Source organism: Podarcis liolepis (genome assembly GCF_965112155.1).
Source record: "Podarcis liolepis genome assembly, chromosome: 3".
NCBI lineage: Eukaryota > Metazoa > Chordata > Lepidosauria > Squamata > Lacertidae > Podarcis > Podarcis liolepis.
Window position 1 is genome coordinate 76,190,097 of NC_139557.1, and position 19,933 is coordinate 76,210,029.

The 19,933-nt window shown below is 43.9% G+C and overlaps 1 protein-coding gene across 1 annotated transcript in view; it reads right to left on the reverse strand.

Moving 5' to 3' along the window:
- The window catches only part of GALNT2 (polypeptide N-acetylgalactosaminyltransferase 2), a 69,448-nt gene extending 56,499 nt beyond the window's left edge, over nucleotides 1-12,949 (reverse strand). The window contains exon 1 of the mRNA XM_083496894.1: nucleotides 12,734-12,949. Within this exon, the coding sequence (XP_083353020.1) occupies nucleotides 12,734-12,844 (111 nt within the window). The 5' untranslated portion in view covers nucleotides 12,845-12,949. The remainder of the gene's footprint in view (nucleotides 1-12,733) is intronic.
- Between the last annotated feature and the right edge of the window lie 6,984 nt (nucleotides 12,950-19,933).

Here is a 19,933-nt window from a genome sequence, read left to right on the forward strand (position 1 = left end):
TCAGCTGGGCATGGCAGTTATTGTGGGTGTGCGAAGTTAGGAAAGTGCAGGCCATGCATGGCCCTGACAGCAGATCATTCACGTGCTTTGCAGTTCTGACACACTTTTGCTACTCACTGCATCTGCATCTTCAACCCTCAGGTGGGTAACTGAATGCTCAATGTCGCAGAGCAACCTGGCTAGCCAGTCCCCTTCTTAGCTCTGCATTTACTGACTTATACTATTGTCAGCTGATGAAAGGTGAGATCCAAAACCCCAAGGGTTTTGCTTTACAGCTCTAACTTCTATCTATCATAAAATGAGCCCCAAAAGCTATTTTTGTTTTGTTTTCTTTTTAAATTGGCTGTTTTTATTTTGAAGGAAAAGCAGCTGTGTGGGGCTGAAATTGAGGTCACAGTTTTGATACAAATTGCAGTCTCTTAGGAGTTTCTCATTAAACACCCCCCCCCCCTTTGGTTGTATATGACTAAAGGTGCTGTTAGCAGCTGGGAAGGGGAATGAGGACAAAACTGGGACTCCACATGGCTTCTTTTCCTTCAAAATTTGCTAAAATGTTGTTTTGATTGCTGTAACCCCCCCCCTATGATCTTCTGATGAAAGGCAGGTAATGAATCTACTACTATTTATTATGATATTAAAAGTGAAATTATTTAACACTTCATTGAAAAGTGCTACTGAGTTCATAACAGTTTGTTGTTGTTGTTGTTGTTATTGTTGTTGTTGTTGTTATATATATTCTCAATTAACAGAGCCTAAAATTAGAACACAGCATGGGGGTAGACTGTACTTGTAAAGGTTAGGAACAGCTACTATTAACTAATAGTAATGGCTAGTTCAAAACCACCAAACTTCAAGCTGATTTCTAATGCTGGTTTTAATTAACCATGGTTAAGGTGAGCCACAATACTGGGAATGAACAATATGACACGCTGTGATTAACTAAAAGCATAAGTGAATATTTCTAATTGGAGCTCTCAAATGAAACCAATTTCAGTCAAAAGCAGAGCAACTTGCATTTGGAGTGATACTTAAAAAGCACCTAATGTAAGTGGTGGCTGCAAAAAGCCACTGCAAGTTTGCTTTAAGGCTCCCCACTGTTCCTTTGCAGCTGCAGGCTTACCTGTCCCATACCCAACATGTATGAGGTCAGGTGGCTTGCCCAAAACAGCATCACTGGGCAAACTGAGAAGCCTCTTGTGGCTGACTTCCGGGTTAGCGCCTCCAGCAATGGCGGATTTCCTCTGATTGGGAGGAATCCGCTCCGTGGAAATCAGGGTCTGGACCGCCATAGCGAGGCGGAGACCCACTAAAAACCACAGGCAGGAGAAGCCTGTGGACGTGGGATTCGGCTGGCACCTTTTACGCCTCCCCTACTCGTGGGGAAACCCGGTTTCGGGGATCCGGAGCGACGTGGGGTGAGTGGAGCGGTGCTTCGAATCGATTGCTTCTTTCACAGAGTGAAGCCGCATTGCTGTTGCCTGAGAGCGCTGACTTTTTCCTGTGGACAATTGGACTCTAAACTACTACCCGTGAGTAGAATGGAAAATTGGATCTCTAAACATCTTAATTTGGCACTGAAACGGGAAGGTTTCAAACAGGAAGTCCGCCTTCCTCTTTTGTAAATAGATTGAAGCAAAGACGTTGCAAGCTAAAGCCTGGAAAGCCTTTTATAAAGGATTAAATCTCCATCGGTTAAAATTACTAAACCCCCCTTGGAAGCAGGAGAAGAGGGGGGAAATTTTAGATCGCCTAAGCCTGCAGGAGAGAGAGTGAAGAAAGATAAATTACCACCGTTTTGAACCTGGGAACGGGCTGCCAGTAAGATTGACGTTTTGGGAAAGTTCATTGACTGTGAATAAAACGTATGTTGACAGATAGTTAAATAAGAGAAATATATTGTTTCCATTGTTTCCTTTTGCACTTAAAAAGGAGCCAAAAAGTAACTGAAAATTGAAGCTAACTTTGTTGCTGGATCTGTGCTTAAAAGGACGGATACAAATAGAAATTGTTTCCCCTAGAGGGAGCTTCTGAAACTGTTGCAGGAGTGGAGCTGGGGAATTTTCCAGCTGCAGAGATTAAAGACCGTGAGAATCAGAGATTGACCTTGGACAAGAATGTTGAATATTTAAAAAAAAGAAAAAGAAAGAGAAGCCTCTTGTGCTTGCTGACCATAAGGTCGGGAGTTTGAATCCATGCAATGAGGTGAGCTCCTGTTGCTTTGTCCCAGGTCCTGTCAACCTATCAGCTCGAAAGCATACCAGTGCAAGTAGATAAATAGGTGCTGCTGCAGCAGGAAGGTAAACAGAGTATCCATGCGCTCTGGCTTCTGTCACTGTGTCCCATTGTGCCAGAAGTGGTTTAGTCACGCTGGCCATATGACCCGGAAAGCTGTCTGTGGACAAACGCTGGCTCCCTCAGCCTGAAAGCAGAGATGAGCATTGTACCCCATGGCTGAATTTGGCTGGACTTAACCATCTAGGGGTCCCTTACCTTTACCCTACTACTGGGATAGTGGAATGTGCAATCAGATAAATATAAGGCCTTGCAAGGGAAGAAACACACAAATTTTACATACCCTTCAGACAGGTATGAAGGCTCTCCATGTGTGGAGAAGGGGAAGGTCTGCAGTTCACTCCTAGTTCTTTAAACCCTTACTGATTCTTTTTTCTAGCACAGGGAGAAGGGAGCCAGCAGTCATGGCAGTTCAGGAGTCCAAATTCCAGAATAATTTTTTTGCCAGTTTAACTGGAGGACAAATTTTAATCCAGGCTTCCTCAACCTCAGCCCTCCAGATGTTTAAAGACTACAATTCCCATCATCCCTGACCACTGGTCCTGCTGGCTAGGGATCATGGGAGTTGTAGGCCAAAAACATCTGGAGGGCCAAGGTTGAGGAAGCCTGTTTTAATCTATTGTTAAGAGTTTGCTAATTGCCATAATTCATCAATTAAGAGGCTTGCAAGCTGGTACTTTCAGCGTAATCCTAACAATATCGATGATAGCCAATTTATGACCTAATCTCCTGAAAGGGTAATATACACTTGCATTTGAGGGAATAACACAGAGGTGGGGGCCCTGTGGGCCTCCAGAAGGTATGGGGCTACAATTACCACACCTGGCCATTGAGCATGCTGGTTGGGGTTGATGGGAGTACATCACCATGTGAAGGGTCACAGGTTCCCCACACCTGCAATGATTTTTCAATGCGTATAATGCTCCTTTCCCTCCAACACTGCATTTTTTTTCTTTTTCACAATAGCCATTTCACACAAATAGCTCCCCATGTGAAAATGAAGTGGCAGAGGATGTGACTTTATCATGCCAAGAATAAGCATACTGAAGAGCCATAATAAGCCCATTCCATATTTACGAGGAAAGAAAGACCAAAAATAACACTGTGTGTTTTCATGAGCAGGAGTTCGTTCTGCAAGTCCCTGAATTAAATGATAAAATATACACCATTGCTGAGAGCAACTACTCAGAACTAGTAATCAGCAAACACATCTCGCCTAAATTCACAATTGGATCAACTTAACTTCAAAAGCTCCCTGCAAATAATCAGTTTACATAGATATATGGCAAAAGAGATGCCATTCATCCAGAAGCCCTCTGGATGGAGAGTAAGAAGAGGTGATCCCACTCACTTCTGAATCTGGCCCTACCCATAATAGGATGCAGCCCCCAACAACTTATCTCAAATAGAACGTAGCGCCCTTGACAGGAGAAAAAAGGGAAAAATATTCCCCATTGCTGTCTTACCGTCAGATTTTTTTAAATTTTTCATTTAGAACTTAGGCAAATTCTAAACCAAGAAATTGGGAACCACAGCTTCATCGCTACTCAGAACATTTTAAACTGAAACCAAATATGTACACATTAGTTACATATTTAGATACGCTACTAGACAGCTGGGAGAATGCACAGAGCTAAAAGCAATGAAGATTCGGCGCCCAGAAATGCAATAAATTATCATGGCTTCTAAACAGTGTGATATTTGAAGCCAGAGAATATCATCTACTTACCATTCACTCTGGGATCACACCCTGCTTAATTATAGAAGACCACCATTTTCAACTCTGGAGTGCAAGCTAGGCTTTAGAGATTGAATTGTAAATTCATACAGCATACCTCTGTCGCATTATAGCACATAATATGTAGAAGTATGACCAGATCACATATTAGGCAGATGTTCAGCAAAACATACCTCTGTTGTCTACCACATCCTTAGGTTTGCATCATTGCACCTTTTAAAAGTGTGAACCGCCCTATAACACAACAACTATCAGAAAACAGTGTCAAGATAGGGAGAGAGGGAGAAACATCCTGTAGTTTGGGCAGGCTCCCCAGCTGAATACAAAAAAGCAGCCCAGAAGCAAAATATGTAGGGTTTGAATATACATTAACTATACCCATGTCAATAACAAGACACACACTCCTTTTGACCATATTAGACTATCTCCTACATGGGTTTCACATACAGTGGTACCTCTGGATACGAATTTAATTCATTCTGGGGGTCCGTTCTTACCCCAAAACATTCACATCCGGAAGCGCCTGTTCTGTACATGTGCGCACGGTGGTAGTCCACCTCTGCGCAGGCGGCGAAAACCTTTGTTACTTCTAGGTTTGCCACGTGCGTAGCCCAAAACATTCGTATCCAGAGGTGTTTGTAACTAGAGGTACCACTGTACACCAAAGCCATTTGTTTTAAAGTGGTTTAGGAAGGATATATTTTCCTAAAGAAAAGCAGTTGGGTCATGCTTTTAAAAAGCAGTGGGAAATCATCTCACTCAATTTTTAGTAACTTAAGTGGTAAGCTATACTGCTATTATTTTTCACTATTAGTACGCATTATAGGACTTCAATCCCTGCATGAATCTATTACAGCTGATCAGCAGTACAGAAGTACAGGGACACTGTCATGCATCTTATGACCGAAGAATAATGGACCTTGTTACCTGGTGCCAAATTAGGACCAAGAATCTCTGTTTTTAAGGCGATACAAGATATGAAGAGAACTTTGCTAGTTCAGCAGCAACAGTCAGTGTCAGTGATCTACAGCAACCTTGGCTATGAAGATACACATTCTTCCAGGTTTAAAAATGTAGGGCATATGTAGCTATAAACTTTCGATATGTGCCAACCTCCTGCTTTTATAGTTAGTTTGTGGATCCAATAACTGTTTGTAACACTTTGTTGTTATTATTCTGTAACTAACTTGGCTTTCACAGACTTCTGGCATGGAAGCTAAAAAACATTGTGTAAGTCCATTATTTGTCACTGATACAAATCCAAATTTCAGTTAAGCTCCTCATCAGTAAAGAAAAGGTAATGAACCCATCAGCTGTGCCAGCTAATTCTCTAGCTGTACTGCTTAGACCTACATTTAGCAACATTCTTTAAAAGGCTCTAGCTTGTCAACCACACAAGCAGCTGGCACCGATGGACAATGCACTTGCCATATCAAAGAAGCCTATGGAAGTGCAAACTCTTATTTTTGCCCACTGTTTCTAGTTAGGATAAGCCAGCCTGCAGCCTACATAACCAAAAGTACTCCCAACATAACCAAGCTTACTATGAACAGCCAACAGAATTCTGTTCGAGGGGGTTGGACTCGATGGCCCTTGTGGTCTATTCCAACTCTATGATTCTATGATTCTTTATATGCACATATTTACTGCACCATAAAGCTATCACAAGGGACACGGGTGGCACTGTGGGTTAAACCACAGAGCCTAGGACTTGCTGATCAGAAGGTCAGCGGTTCGCATCCCTGCGATGGGGTGAGCTCCTGTTGCTCGGTCCCTGCTCCTGCCAACCTAGCAGTTTGAAAGCACGTCAAAGTGCAAGTAGATAAATAGGTACCGCTCCGGCGGGAAGTAAAGGGCGTTTCCGTGCACTGCTCTGGTTCGCCAGAAGCGGCTTTGTCATGCTGACCACATGACCCGGACGCTGTACGCCGGCTCCTTCGGCCAATAAAGCGAGATGAGCACCGCAACCCCAGAGTTGGTCACGACTGGACCTAATGGTCAGGGGTCCCTTTACCTTTAAAGATATCACAACTTCCTGTCCTGCTGCAGTGAGTGTCAAGTATCTATCTGAAGACTGCCAGTATGACCAACAGGATATTTGAGTTTGGCTCTCATGATCCGACTGTATAAATCTCAACTACACTTGCATGATTCTCATGGGGAAGCAGTATGTATTAATTACCTCCACCAGGGGACTTCCATCACTGAATGATAGACTGCACTGTGGAAAGTAGGCATGATCTCCTGTATCCTGTGGAGGAAATACTATGAGTGGAATTCAACATTGTGCTAACATGATCATTCCATCAGCACATGAATTTTGCTTGCTAAATGAAATTATATCCCCTCTCCTCCCCTGACACATTCTGGGAGTTTTCCTGACCTTCCAGAGCAGATCTGGGGAATGCATAGGGGAAGGGAGGAAGGAAAATCCTGTCGCACTACCAAGAGTCCTTGCACTGACTTCAGTTAGTGCACTGGTTTAGTTGAATCCAGCCCAATGCTTTTAGATGCAGGCAATGGTGCCGTACCCTCTGTGCAGGAACCACAACTGGCTAATGGGATTACCCAATCATTTTGCCGTAGAGGCGGCAAATGCATCTTGATATCTGATAATAAGGTAGGACATAGGCAAACAGATTTGTTTAAATGGCAGATTTGTTTAAATGGCAGAAGTTGGATTATCTATGAATATTTCTGACAAGTATACAAGCTGTTTTAATATATCATCTTGAAGAAAAGCTGCTATTAAGATAACATGCTAAACATTAAACACAGTTCTAATTTCTCACAGCAAGTTATTTATTGTATTTTTTTACAATTATTTTGTCATTCAGCTGTCACCCAGAGAGAACATCAAAAGAAAGCCAGATGTTTTACTAATGGAAGTGAAGAAAACATTTAGCAATTAAAGCTATAAAAAGTATCGTTTAACTACTTCACTATGAACATAGCACTAAACAGCTGGTTAAGCCAAAAAAAATCAGTTGCCAATTTGTGAAAACCATACTTTAAAAACTGTATCTCAGTGGGATTTTTCATAACAAAGTGAATTACCCAGTGCCTAAATTTTAGTTAGAGGTCATGAAGAATTTTCAGCACAACCAGAACAGTGTTTCAGTAATTAAGCAATCAATGATAACAGCATACTAAAGAACATCTATTGTCAATATTCCTCTGAGATTATGAGTACTGATTGATGGTCCTTCTTCAAAAGCCACACAATATATAGTCACCTCCTTTTCTGGCAGTGCAAATCTTGACACAACTCTGCCATTTGCATGATTCTCAAGCTTTTTACCATATGTGGCAAGACTGTTTAACCCTAATCTGATGAACTCCCTAAAGCAAGTTATGTAACTAGGGCACAGACTGCAGCAGTGGTTTCATGAACAGTCATGCAGATGGAAGCTGCCATTATGTGGTTAAGCACTTTCAGCTAAATCAAACTGACCTGGTTTACAAGTAGTAGTATGGTTTTCATCTTCCACAAAAGCACTGTGGCAGACAGACAGCAGGAATGAAATGCAAACTTGCTTATTTTATGCAATCTGCAAGATAGGCTGGAAGAGGAGGAAAGGACAGAGAATGAAGAAAGAGCTGTGAGTGGAGTGGGTCCTCTTCCCATTCCTTTGAACCTCCTGGTAAACTCAACAAACCAGTTGTATCTGAAACTGGGTGTGGAGAGGGCAGCTGAATGGCACACAGCTGTCGGTAGCCTGAGGAAACACTTATCCACCTTGAGCCTGCCTGTAAAAAGCAAATCTAGAGTGAGAGACTAGGGTGAAGACCACTGTTTCCAGGAATTCTTCTCGTTGCGAGACCTTCGTGGGTGAGCTGAGAATTTGTTGGACTAGTGAGTAAGAACCCAATGTCAGAAGGAAAATAAATAAACGATATAGAAATTAAATAATCTCAATAGAAAGGACAGATCTTGTAGGATAACCAGTCTCATAACAATATGCTTAAGTTTAATTAATGCATGATGGGGTTAATGCAGCAAAGTAAGCTGTCCTGCCAGGTTTAACCTAGGTCACTTCCCATTACCAGGTGCAGTAATAAGATGTAGTTCGGACACCAGACAAATACAAAACATGACAGAGCTAGTTTTGATTTGCATATTCAGTGCAAACAAAAATGTATTACTAAAAAATCACTCATGAATGACTTTCAAGTTGCTAGCACACCTTTTAGAGCAGCTTAAGCTAAAATTTATTTTTAACAATTCAAGTTACATATGGCTTTAAAAAAAAGGAGAAGGGAATCCAACAGCTTCTGCAGATGACTGGAAAACTGCTAGGACTGCCTCATTCAATAAGCCACTGTTCACCTGCCTGGCAAACATCCATATATATGAGAGCGACTTAAGTCACCAGCATGCAGCAGTAATGGCAAGTTATTCATCTTCAGTTAATTAAGTAATATTTTACACACATACACAAAAAGCTACTCTAATTTGCAACTTGTCTATTTCACTATTTTTAGCATCACATTTAGTGAGAGCTGTCTATTCAGTGGGGGGGGGGACTTGACTTCCATTTTGTGGGAAGCTCAGTTGGAATTCAGGAGTGCATTGTGGTATATATTATTCCATGTCCTTCAAAAGAAAAATATATCTAGTATACCACCATTATGCTAAAGTATTTATTTTCAATATATTCATGACCAATCTTTCATCAAAGAAGCTCAAGGGAGCATAACTCATCCCCCCTCCATTTTATCCTAATAGCCCTGGGTTCTAATCTCACCTCTATCTCATGAACTCATCAGGTGCTTTTAGGCAAGTCACTCTCCCTCAACCTTAGGCTCACACCTGGGTGAAATAGTACCAATTTTCATGACAGAGTTGTAGTGTAAGGGCATATGTTGAGCACACTCAACACTGAAAGCACTATACAAAAAAGTACTATCATTAAACTGCTAGAGAGCCAATCTAGAAGAGTTTTCTCAAAGCTCTGCTAATCTTGTCTCCAGAACTCTGCAAGTCCTGTGTTCCACTGGGACCACACAACATTTGGAACAAGGCACTGACAGATTAATGGACATTGAAAGCCATTTGAAACCTGTTTTTTAACTTAAGATTCAAAAGACAAGAATTATAGAAGTAAGAGTTGGAAATCTCTTGCCCAAAGTAGGAAAATATCTTAACCTTCAATACAGTAAAGTTGTGGAATGACTACTCTGTCTGCCTACCACAGATCCCTTGAGCAAAAGTTAAGACACAATTTTTCCTACAGCCACAAAATATTTCATACTGGAAAAGATTTTACAGCTATGGAAATGAGTTTGGTAGAGGCACCAACGGATGTTGATAATCAAGGTATAATGTTTACTTATTTATAGGATACCAGTACCTAATGACCATACCAATCTTTTTTATTTTGTATAAAATGTAAGGTAGTAGTATAAACAAGTGAAATTTATCACCCAATGTATTTTCAGCAACATAAGCTGATACTGTATTAATATATATTCAATATACACAATCAAAGTCTGCATCACAGGGTTGAAATTAAAACAGAAAAGCAAGAGAAGCACATTGCCCTCATTGGAAAAATGTTATATGCCTGGACATCTCAGTAAGAATTCTGTTAGTTCTGCATAATACTCAAGGGTGGGGAGGAACACTCTTCAATTTGCAAGTCTATGTGACACTCCTTCATCAAGATTAGCTTGGTGAATAAGTGAGTCAGTGTAAGATAAAGGTTAGCGTGCTGCTACTAGGAACCAGAAAGCCAGTGGTTTGCTAGATCTTGTGACCTGGCCTTGAAGGTCACTGTGTGACCTAAGGACAATTCCTACCCCATAGCCTAACCTACCATACTAGGTTGTTGTGAAGATAATAAAACATGGGGGGAGGCCCATGCAAATCTCCATTAGCTGTGCATAGAAATATAATAAATATACTGTACTGCCATTTCAATGTTGTAGTAAGAACTAAAGCCCTATATAGACTTATCCCCCGCTTCTTTCTCTCCCCTAGAGCTTGTACCTCCTCTACTAGTCCTACTGGCTACCAATGGGCCAGTTTCCATAGAATACTTATGATATTATACATACATAAGAAAGCAGTGACCAGAACTGAGACAACACCAAGGATAAGTGACAGAACAGAGGCTCACGCACAAAAACTTGCTGAACTTAGTAACTGAATGAACTATCACTTGAGTACCATGTAAACTAAATAATCAAGATTTCAATATAGCCAATCTGATATGTTAAAGTTGTAATTATTTGCTTTGTAAGTAATTAAAGTGAATTTCCCAATTTCCCCAGCAGTAGGATTTCTATTCATAAAGCACGCACACCACTTCAAGTTTTATTTCAAAGTCTGACATCCCCTGTTAATGAGCCTTTTACAACAATTTCAAAAGCTATTACGTTTACACACCTCTTCCTCTGCTTACAATTACTAGGCCATTCTAAAGGTTGGAATTAAATGTTATGCTTCACTGAGAGAAAATAGAATCCTAAATCACCAATCCGTGTATAATTGTTCATTTCCCCCACTTGTGGTCACAGACCTTCAGCTCAACTGGGTCATTACTTCAGACTTTCTCCACTTTAGATCCATGTTAAGTTTGTAGCTCATTTCTGTAATTCTAACCTTTTACATTTCACATTTCTTTGCTCCTAAAATGACAGGTTTTATTCTCAACTTAGAGCACACTATTCATAACACCCAATACAACAACTATGCTAATGGAAGCTTTCATGGACATAGGGCAACAATTCATTTGTTTACTCCTTTGGACCAGTACTTTGAAGCACTAATGTGGTCACTGGTTCTGAAAGAGTGTCAATATTACAATCAATGCCAATTTTTGGCACACATGACCAACTGGCTTGGTTGGAGAATCAAGTTAAAATAGTACTAGCAAGAATTTCTTGTGCTTCTATAATCAGTTTATTACTTCCTGGATTCATATTGTGACAATTTACTACATAATATTTCTGGCTACATACTATACTGTGTTTCCAATACTTAATCCTCGTACTTTTATTTGCCAAAGCAAGAAAAGAAAACTTTCAAATCATCTTGAAGTCAGTTCTTGGTATCCCTTTTTATATACCAGAAACTCGCAATATATGAAAGGAATCCCTGGATTTCAAAATCTTGCATTTTTTATTTATTTAAAACAAGTGAATTCCATTATAAAGACAGACTGTCAAACCACTGAACTGAACTCCAATGTAAAAATTTTCCAGGACTGAAGAAAAACCTCTAATTTTAGGGCAGGGGTGGCTACTTGTAGCTCTCTAGATGTCACTGAACTACAAGACCCAACAGCCCCAGGCGGTATGATAAATATTTACAGAATTATTTCAAGAGGACAAAGCCAAAGAACAGGTACTGGAAAAGAGGCCTGCTCTTTACATTCCAGAAATCTGAAGATCAACCCACTGGACCCAATTATAGCTAAAGAACACAGCACTAAACGAATACAGTGGAAAGCAGTCAATTGTCTGAAAAAATTAACATTCGCTTCTAGCTTCAGCAGTATTTATACCCTCAATACTGGGGTGGAGGTGAGATACACTACTTCACCATAGACAAGAAGGGCAATGAAAGTATTTCCAAGGTCGGAGCCTATGCAGAAGAGAGACTCGTCACGCCATAAATAAGCAATTCATCCAGAGAAGTGACAATCCGGAGCAATTCTTACCAGCTTCCCCCCTTTCCCCTAACAACGCTCCCTCCCACGCCAATTCCCCCACAAACTGCGACGTGGCTCGCTTCTGTTGGCTGCGAAGCGACTCGTGCAATGACGAGTTGGAAACCAGGCTGAAGTCCACAAAGAAACCATCTGCTTAATTTCTTTTATTTTCTTTCTCTATTTTTTTTTTGAACAGGGAAAAATGGGGAGAGTCAGGCGCGCTTCTGTATTCCTCTCCGAAGAGAGCCAGCAAAGGGGGGGGGGGGAGGGAGGAGGCAGGCGATCCCTCGCGCTTGGAGGGCGAACTCCTTCCACAGAGCGAGAGAGAGAAGGGGAGGCAGAAGCAGCAGCGGCAGCCTAACCTCGTGTCGATTCCTGGATGGGGTGGAGACGGAAAGCGGAAGAGGGAGACGCTGGAGGGGAAACCCCCCACCCCCACAGCTTCGCTTCCCTCTCCCTCCCCACGTCGCAGGCGGCTTTCCCTCCCCGCCAAGACAAGGAAGCAGCGCCCTCTCCCTCACCGAACGAAGGGAAAGCCCCCCCGACCCCCGAAATAAGAGAAGGGGGAAGCGGGCAGCTGGGGAGGAGGGGGGGCGCCATATTTTACGGCGCTGCTTTCTGCCGACCAAACCCCATTTCGAAGGGACTCCTCGCCCTGAGGGGAAAGGGAGGGGGCAGGAGAAAGAAGCTCGCCGCCTCCTTCGCCCATCGGGGAGGCGAGAAGAGATGCGGGGGAAGCCGAGGGGGGAGTTCGTTCCCGCTCGCCTTCGGAGCAGGAGACGTGAGGAGGAAGCCGGTCCTCGAAGCGAGGCGCGTGGGGCGGGGAAGAGGAGGCGCCGGGCGGTTCTGCGGGCGGCGGGACAGGCAGGGCGGCGGGCTGAGGTGAGCCGCGGGGAGAGAGGAAAGGCAGGGAGCGGGAAGCCGCGGTCACGGGGAGGCGGCGGCGGGACTGGCATTGTTCCGCCACCGGAGGAAGCCGACCAGGGAGCCGCGGCGTCTCCCGGCCGGTGTGGGCGCCTGCCTGCCTGGCGCTCTCCTTGCTCACCTTCCTGCCGCCTCCGGCGAGCGCGGCGCTGCCGCCCGAGTACATGTAGTAGGCGATGCCCAGCACCCAGAGGAAAGCGAAGCAGAGCATCAGCCGAGACCGGCGCCGCATTCTCCCGCCCGCCCAGTGCTGCAGCAGCGGCACCAGCCGCCGCCAGGCCAGCAGGAAACGGGCAGCAGGCGCCGCCGCCGCTACCTCCGCAGCCGCTGCCGCCGCCGCGCAGGGTCAGGGGGCAGAGGGCGACGGCCCACCCCCTAGCCAATCGCGAGCCGGCCTGCCCCGCGAGGGGCGGGGCCAGGCGCGTCGCCATGGTTGCAGCACGCTAAGCCTCCTGGGGTCCCTCCCATCGAGGCACGGCGGGGGGGGGGGGGCTCGCGCGGCCTAAGCGCGTAGTGGGAGGGTGGGGGAGGGGTCCTCCTCCGGCGAGACGGACCGGAGATCTGAGGAGGAGGCGGAGGAGCAGCAGCGGGTCTCTCCTGCTGCTGCTTCTTTTATGCCCAGTTCCTCCTGCAAACGGGGAGCTCAGCACAGGCAGGAGGAGGAGCCGGCTGGGAAGGGCTGAGTGATCTCGGGAGACCCCGGCGACGCTGTGCGGGTCACTTCGGAGGGCAAATCGGAGCAAAATCGCGAGCTGCCTTCCAGAGCAGCGGCGCGCAGGGCAGCCCAATGCATGGTTTAAGTTCAGTGGGGGCTTACCCCGGAGTAAGTGGGGCCGCTCGCTCTTCTGCGCTTACTTGGGTGTAAGCGGCATCGGTCTCACTTGCAAGGAAACGTGCCTAGGATTGCCCCGTGGATCGTGTTGCGGGGAGAGGGTGCAAACAGGCTCCTTAAGCCGCTCGAACTGTGCAGAGCTGAATTCAAATGGCTTGTTATGCCTATGTAACTGCACGGGGGCAGTGGGCTCTTCGTGCAGGCTGCCTGACATTTGGCATTTGGCATATCCGAATACGTAACGGAAAGCCTGAAACTTAAATGCTCTTTGCATTAAATATGCCACTCTTACAAGCGGGGGGGGGGGGGAGCAACTGGCTTTCCGATTATAAATAAGAATTAATGGGGAGAATGAAACGAATGCAGTTCAAGTGAATGGAAATTGAAACAAATTCATTGCAAATGAATGGGGAAAAACAGTTGGAACTTCTTAAATTAAAACAAATGGGAAACTAAACATTTCTTCTTCTTTGCATACCCATATTGCCCAAGCAAGACTACTGGCCTATACACCCATCATTCATCATACTGTACTGTGTCACGTGTGTATGTGCCACCCAGAGTGGCTGGGGAGGCCCGGCCAGATGGGCGGGGTATAAGTAATATATTGTTATCGTCATCGTCATCGTCATCATCACCTTCCCAGGAAGCTCTGGCTACAGATCAAATCCAGGGCTTCCTATATGTTAAGACTGTGCCTTTCCACAAACTTACATATGGCTAGGGACAAAGGGGGCTGGCCTGGGCTAAATCTCTGGGTGTCTATAAGGGCCCATTTACAGTCTGTCTGTGGCTATGTGACCAGGGGTTGCTTTCTTGAGCATGGAAGATAGGTCTGGCCATTCTTTCTTTATCCTGAAAGACAATCAGCTTTTGGTCCTGCCTCTCCTTGATATTTTCCATTTCAAATGGTTAATAGAACCACTTGTAACTAATAACTTGAACTTGAGTTTGCATCCCTCCCAATCAATTTTTCTTCTTGTGCTGTGTCTTGTTAGTCCTTGGCCTCAGGCTTACAATCTATTTCTTTTTTTAGTGATTTGTAAGCAGTCCTGGGAGCCTATTTTGACTGAAGAACAGAATATATACAGTGCTATTTTTCTAGAAGATGAGTTGCTGGAACTCAACATGAACGCCTTCATTGTTATCTTGTAATGGCAATGTTGGCCACCTGAGAGGTGCCAGAACTGAGTTCTGGCTGTAAAAAAGCCCTGGAGATATATGTATCACACACCCCCTATAACCATGTATCTGCCATGGAAAGATATGACATCTGAAATATATGAGAATTTAGCTCAGTAGCACCCAAGTTTCTTAAAATGTTCACTTCCAAGAGACAAAGGGTGGGAAAGCATTAGAAGAAATGCCAGCCCTTCATTGTCTTTACTCAGAAGGGGGTGAGAGAACTTGTCCCTGTTGCTGAGGCAACTGGCCTTTGCTTGTGGGCTATTAAATCACCTGGGCAGTGCAACAATTGGGGGACGTCTGCTCAGTTGCTTAGGCAAAATGGGGAAATCCAAACAATTTAATGCACTGCACTGGCTCATTCTGGCTACATTCCTTCTTAATGAAAGCATGTGTGAATTGGAATAAGACATGAATTAGCAACAGTACTATGTAACAGGAACAATCCTGAAGGCAACAGGCTAGTTTAGCAGGTATTGAGCAGCCCAGGTAGAACGGTGGGGCTAGCTTATGCCTCTTCCCCCTGCCCCCAACACACCAGTTTTGCCCACAGTTGGAGGCCGCAGTTCTTCAGAATACAGCTGCTGGAGACCACAGGAGAGCACACTGTCTTGTGCGCGGATTCTGCTTGTGGGATAAGACATGAGGCAGAGAGGGAGGGTCTCATACACCTTGCCTCTGCACCTCCTTCAATCAGGACCCCCCCCCCGGTGTTTTTTATATGACGGGGCACATTTTGACTTAAATGTAGGGATCTGCCACAGCTGCTGTTATGCCCTCTGTTAGTTTGGCTCTCACCTAACAGAAAATGGACTTTGGAGAGGAGTGATCCATTTTCTCTGGTTAGCAATCCTGGATTTTTATGTTTTCATAACAATAGGCCATGCCTTGGAGTGATGCCTCTGAAAGTCAAAGCATGGCCTGAATAGTAAGTCAAGTTGTTATTCTTTCTTTTTCCAGTCACTTAATGTTTTTTAACTCACTGTTCTTCTCGAGAGTGGGAAAGCATCCCTGGACCAATTGGAGCATTGGAGCTTATCAGTCTAGTAGGTCTCTTAACACGAGATGGTAATAAAAATAAAGAAAACATTTTCCGCCTGACTGGAATTTTGGTGAGATCACAGCACTCATTGCTGGATTGCTGCAGTGTTTCTTTCCTTTTTTCTCTCTCCCCCCCCACCCCGCCCACTTTCTATGGTGTTTTTTTCTTGGCTCAGTAGCCTGCCTGCATGTCCTGTTCTTTAGCTGACAATAACAAAAAGTGGAGGAGCGGTAAGGAAATGAAACAGAATGGGCAGTGGATAAACTGGAATCTAAAAGTCTTGGGCAAATAAAGGGGTTTTGCCCAACATCAAAATGCCAGCTCTTGTGACAGCATTAAGGGCCACAACAAAATCACTGCAGTCACCTGGGGGATCTCATGGACCAGAAGCCCATCTTCTGTCAACAAGGAGTCGTGCATTCAGTGTAGTGAGCCCAACTCTAGGGAACTGCCTCTCAGCAGAAAACAGGCAGGCAGCATCCTTGCTGAGTTTCAGTCACCTGCTTAAAACCGTTTTATTTCAGGAGGGCTCAGCACTATGGATGTTGCTCTCTGATCTAGGATATTTATGTTTTAAATTTTGTATATTTTTATTTTGTAAGCTGCTTTGGGATGGTGAAAAGCAGGTTATACGTTTTAAAAATAAACAAGGGTTCAGCTGATTCTCCACCCTCCCCTGGGCCCCAGCCCTACTCAATTCTGCTTCTTTCTGACACATAGAGGCAGCTCAAATCTCTGGTTCCTGGATTAGAGTTTGTGCCCACAATCTTTTATATTGTAAACCACCCTGTGAACCTTGGATGAAGGGTGGTATAGTAATATAATAATAATAATAATAATAATAATAATAATAATAATACCAACAACAGCCAGATGTCTCTGTTTATTACAACACATGCTCCCCAATTGGGGAGGTGACAGATTGTGTGGTGGAGGTTTATTTTTAACACTAAAGGGAGTAGGTGGGAAATGAGAGCAAAACCCTGACAGACCCACCTCACTCCTAAGCTCTGCTGCTTTAAGATTCTTTTCCACAGCCAGTTCACCCCTGGTATCCAAGCCATGCTGGTGAAGAAAATCTCAAAGCACTGGATTACTGGTAAGGTGTGTGAGAGAGGGAAGCTTTTGTCTCCATTCCTTAAAAATGAAACCCTACTTAATAAATGGGGTTATTTTAAAAACTTTCACCCGTGTCTGGTTTGCTCCTAATAGTCCTAGTAAAAACAATTGCCCTGTTGTGGTTTATCTATATGACCTGTATCACTTTCTCAGCATACCTTCAGTGCCCCAGGGGAATCACACACCAGGCTGAGCAACAACCATCCTTTTCATGCTAGGGAGCTCAAGATAATCAGTTGTTCAGATCCTGTCTTCCGTTCCTGTAACCTGAGTAGAGATATGGTTTAAATGTTGGAAACACTTGATAGCAATCTACACTTACCCATTGAAGCTTAGCATTTGGTTGTTCCAAAGGCATCCATTGACCCTTTAAGAACACATCAACAAAGCAAAACACTCACTTAATGCAAGAAGAAAAAAACAAACCTACCCTCATTTTAGGTAAGAAAAATAGAACAACTTCCATCCTTTTCCTTACATTCATCTAGATTAATGCCATTCGTGGCAATGATGGCTGCACTAATTGTTGGACCCTTCCACCCCACATCTTCATGTAAAAGGATTACACACAATCTTTATGTGATGTTTATCATCTGTATAATCCAGGGATCCAGATGTTACTGAACTCCAACCCACATCTGCTCCTGCCAGCATTTTCAATGAGGAGAGCTGAGAGTTGTAGTTGAACAACATCAGGAGGGCAACCCCCGGTAGAATCCACCGGGAAAATAATTCCTGTTGTTGCTTTTTGTTCTGTTGCTCTGCAGGTGTTCTTTTTTAATGTCTGGACACATTTTTCACTTTGATGTTTGTGGGGGAAATGAGCCCCCTTTCTGTCAGTTTGTCTTCAGTTTGCATTATATCAGGCAGAATTAAGTGCTATCTAAAAATTGTTACCTTGACAGGCCCGTAGGCTCCTCTGCTTTTATAATAGCAGCATGAATTTCCCACCAAGGAGTCTCAACTTGACCTCTGCCAAAAGTTTTAAAGCCCTTGTCGTTTTTGAAGAGTTTGAGATATAGCCTTGAAAATGGATGGAATGTAATAGCAAGGTCAGCAACATCCCTGATAAATGGGTCAGGCACCGAAGCCCCATACACTGTCTTACCGCTGGACCATTGATGCAATCCTTTCATCCACACAACCCCGAAAATGCACACACACAGATTCAGCAGATCTAATGCTACAGCAAGACCTCAGAAATTTCTAAATTACATAGCCTGGGATTCCAGATTACTCAAGCAACATGGAATGCTGAAATGACACATACTACCTCATATCCAAGCTACCCAGCCTCTCTTGTCTGTGTCCAAAAAGAAGTGGGTAGAACTTGCACCCAGTGAAGATATGCAGTAACAGTAAGCCCTGTGTGTAAACCAGGGATGGGAAACGAATGACCTTCCACATGTTGTTAGATGCCAATTCCCACCAGCCCTGGTCACCATGGCCAGGGATGAGAGGCTTTTTTTCAGCCAGAACTTATCGGAACCCAGTTCTGTCACCTCTCAGGTGGGTGCTGTTGTCATTATAAGAGAACAATGGAGGCGTTCATTGTGAGTTCAACATCTGTTGCCATAGTGCAACAACATCTGGAGGACCTAGATTGTAAATTAAATAGTTCAATTGACAATGCCACCTGGAGTGTTCATGGTAAGGCAAGGCTTACATAAAAACAAAAACAGGAGAGCAGTTTGGTTCTCATCCATCCCCAGTGCAGGTCCCATATTGCAAAGAAGATGTGTAAAGGTTCTGAATACAATTAAGCGTTGTCTGTATCACTCTGCAGATACTTTTGGTTTGAAATGCACAGGAATACTTCCATTTTACAAGTCTGGAAATACAGATGTTACATCTCAATGCTTGAGTTATGCAATTCCTTGGGCGGCGGAGACAGCAGAATTGCACAGATAAACAACTGCTTCTCCCAAGGGGCCCTTGGAAAGTACTGGCCCTAATGCCTTGCTAAAAGCACTTGAAAATGTGTGTGTTTTGAGGGGAGGGTTGATAGGAAACTACCTAAACTTAATTTGACATAACCATCCACTGAAAGAGCAAGGGGAAGGGCAGAAGAAATCCAAATGGAAAATATACCTTATTTCAGTTTGGTAGAACAGCAGCTCCCAGATAATTCCAATGTGTATATGTTTGTTCCAGAGTTGATGGCAATTACATGAAATAAACAACTCCAAAAATGGCAAACACTTTAAAACAGTAATGCATACATAGAATAAGAGGCAATCTATCAGAAGAGAAAAGGAAGAGGATTTGGGATTCTGAAGTTCTACTATGAAGCCAGTCAATTTTATGAATGGCTGTGCTCTCACTTGAAATCTAAGATTACTTTTATTCATTAGAAATGCAAAATAGTTAACAATAAGGGTGATAGGTCTAGAATGTGATTCCATTTTTGCCTGGTGCTCTGAGAAAAGTGCGCATCAGGAAGTGCAACATCCGTGTTGGTGAAACTCAGCGTCTGAGAGGCTAACAAAATCACCTTGTTTTATTGCTTCTTGGGCTTGGCATTTATCCAGAGAATGAGCCCACAAAAGTATTCCCATTTGTGGTTAAACATACGTTAAAAAGGGTTACGTTATGTAGGCTTGCAGACATGGGGTAGCAGTCATGTGTGGGGCTAGAGGCAAAAGTGGAAAGAGCAACAACTGTGAATTTCACCTTTGTACAACATCTAGTTTCTACGTATATATTCTTCCACATCCGTCTCTCTTGTCTTTCATCCCAGCAAGGAAGAAGCCTGATCAGAGATCAAGGACACATTCCAGCCAAGCAAAACCACTGAAGAAGAATGCAGAGGTGGCAAGAGGTGCGGTTATGGGAGGAGTGTGGCCTGGGGAAAGTTCCATGGAACTTTCCATAGAAAGATCAGGCAGGTTAAATTTGGTCCCCAACTCTGAGGTTTCCCCTGCCTGACCCCCGGATAGGCTTAGAGAGGTACCAGATATCCATATTCACTGGATCCTGCCTTCTATCAACAGTCTAGCAGTGCTAGCTGACATCCAAGCCAGCTGACAATCCAAGACCTGCCCATAGCAGCCCAGTTACCATATATCATACAATCACATCTTTTCCCCCAGGGCTCCAATCTACCATCTCCAACATTCGTGCCATGTCAAGTTCTCCCAACC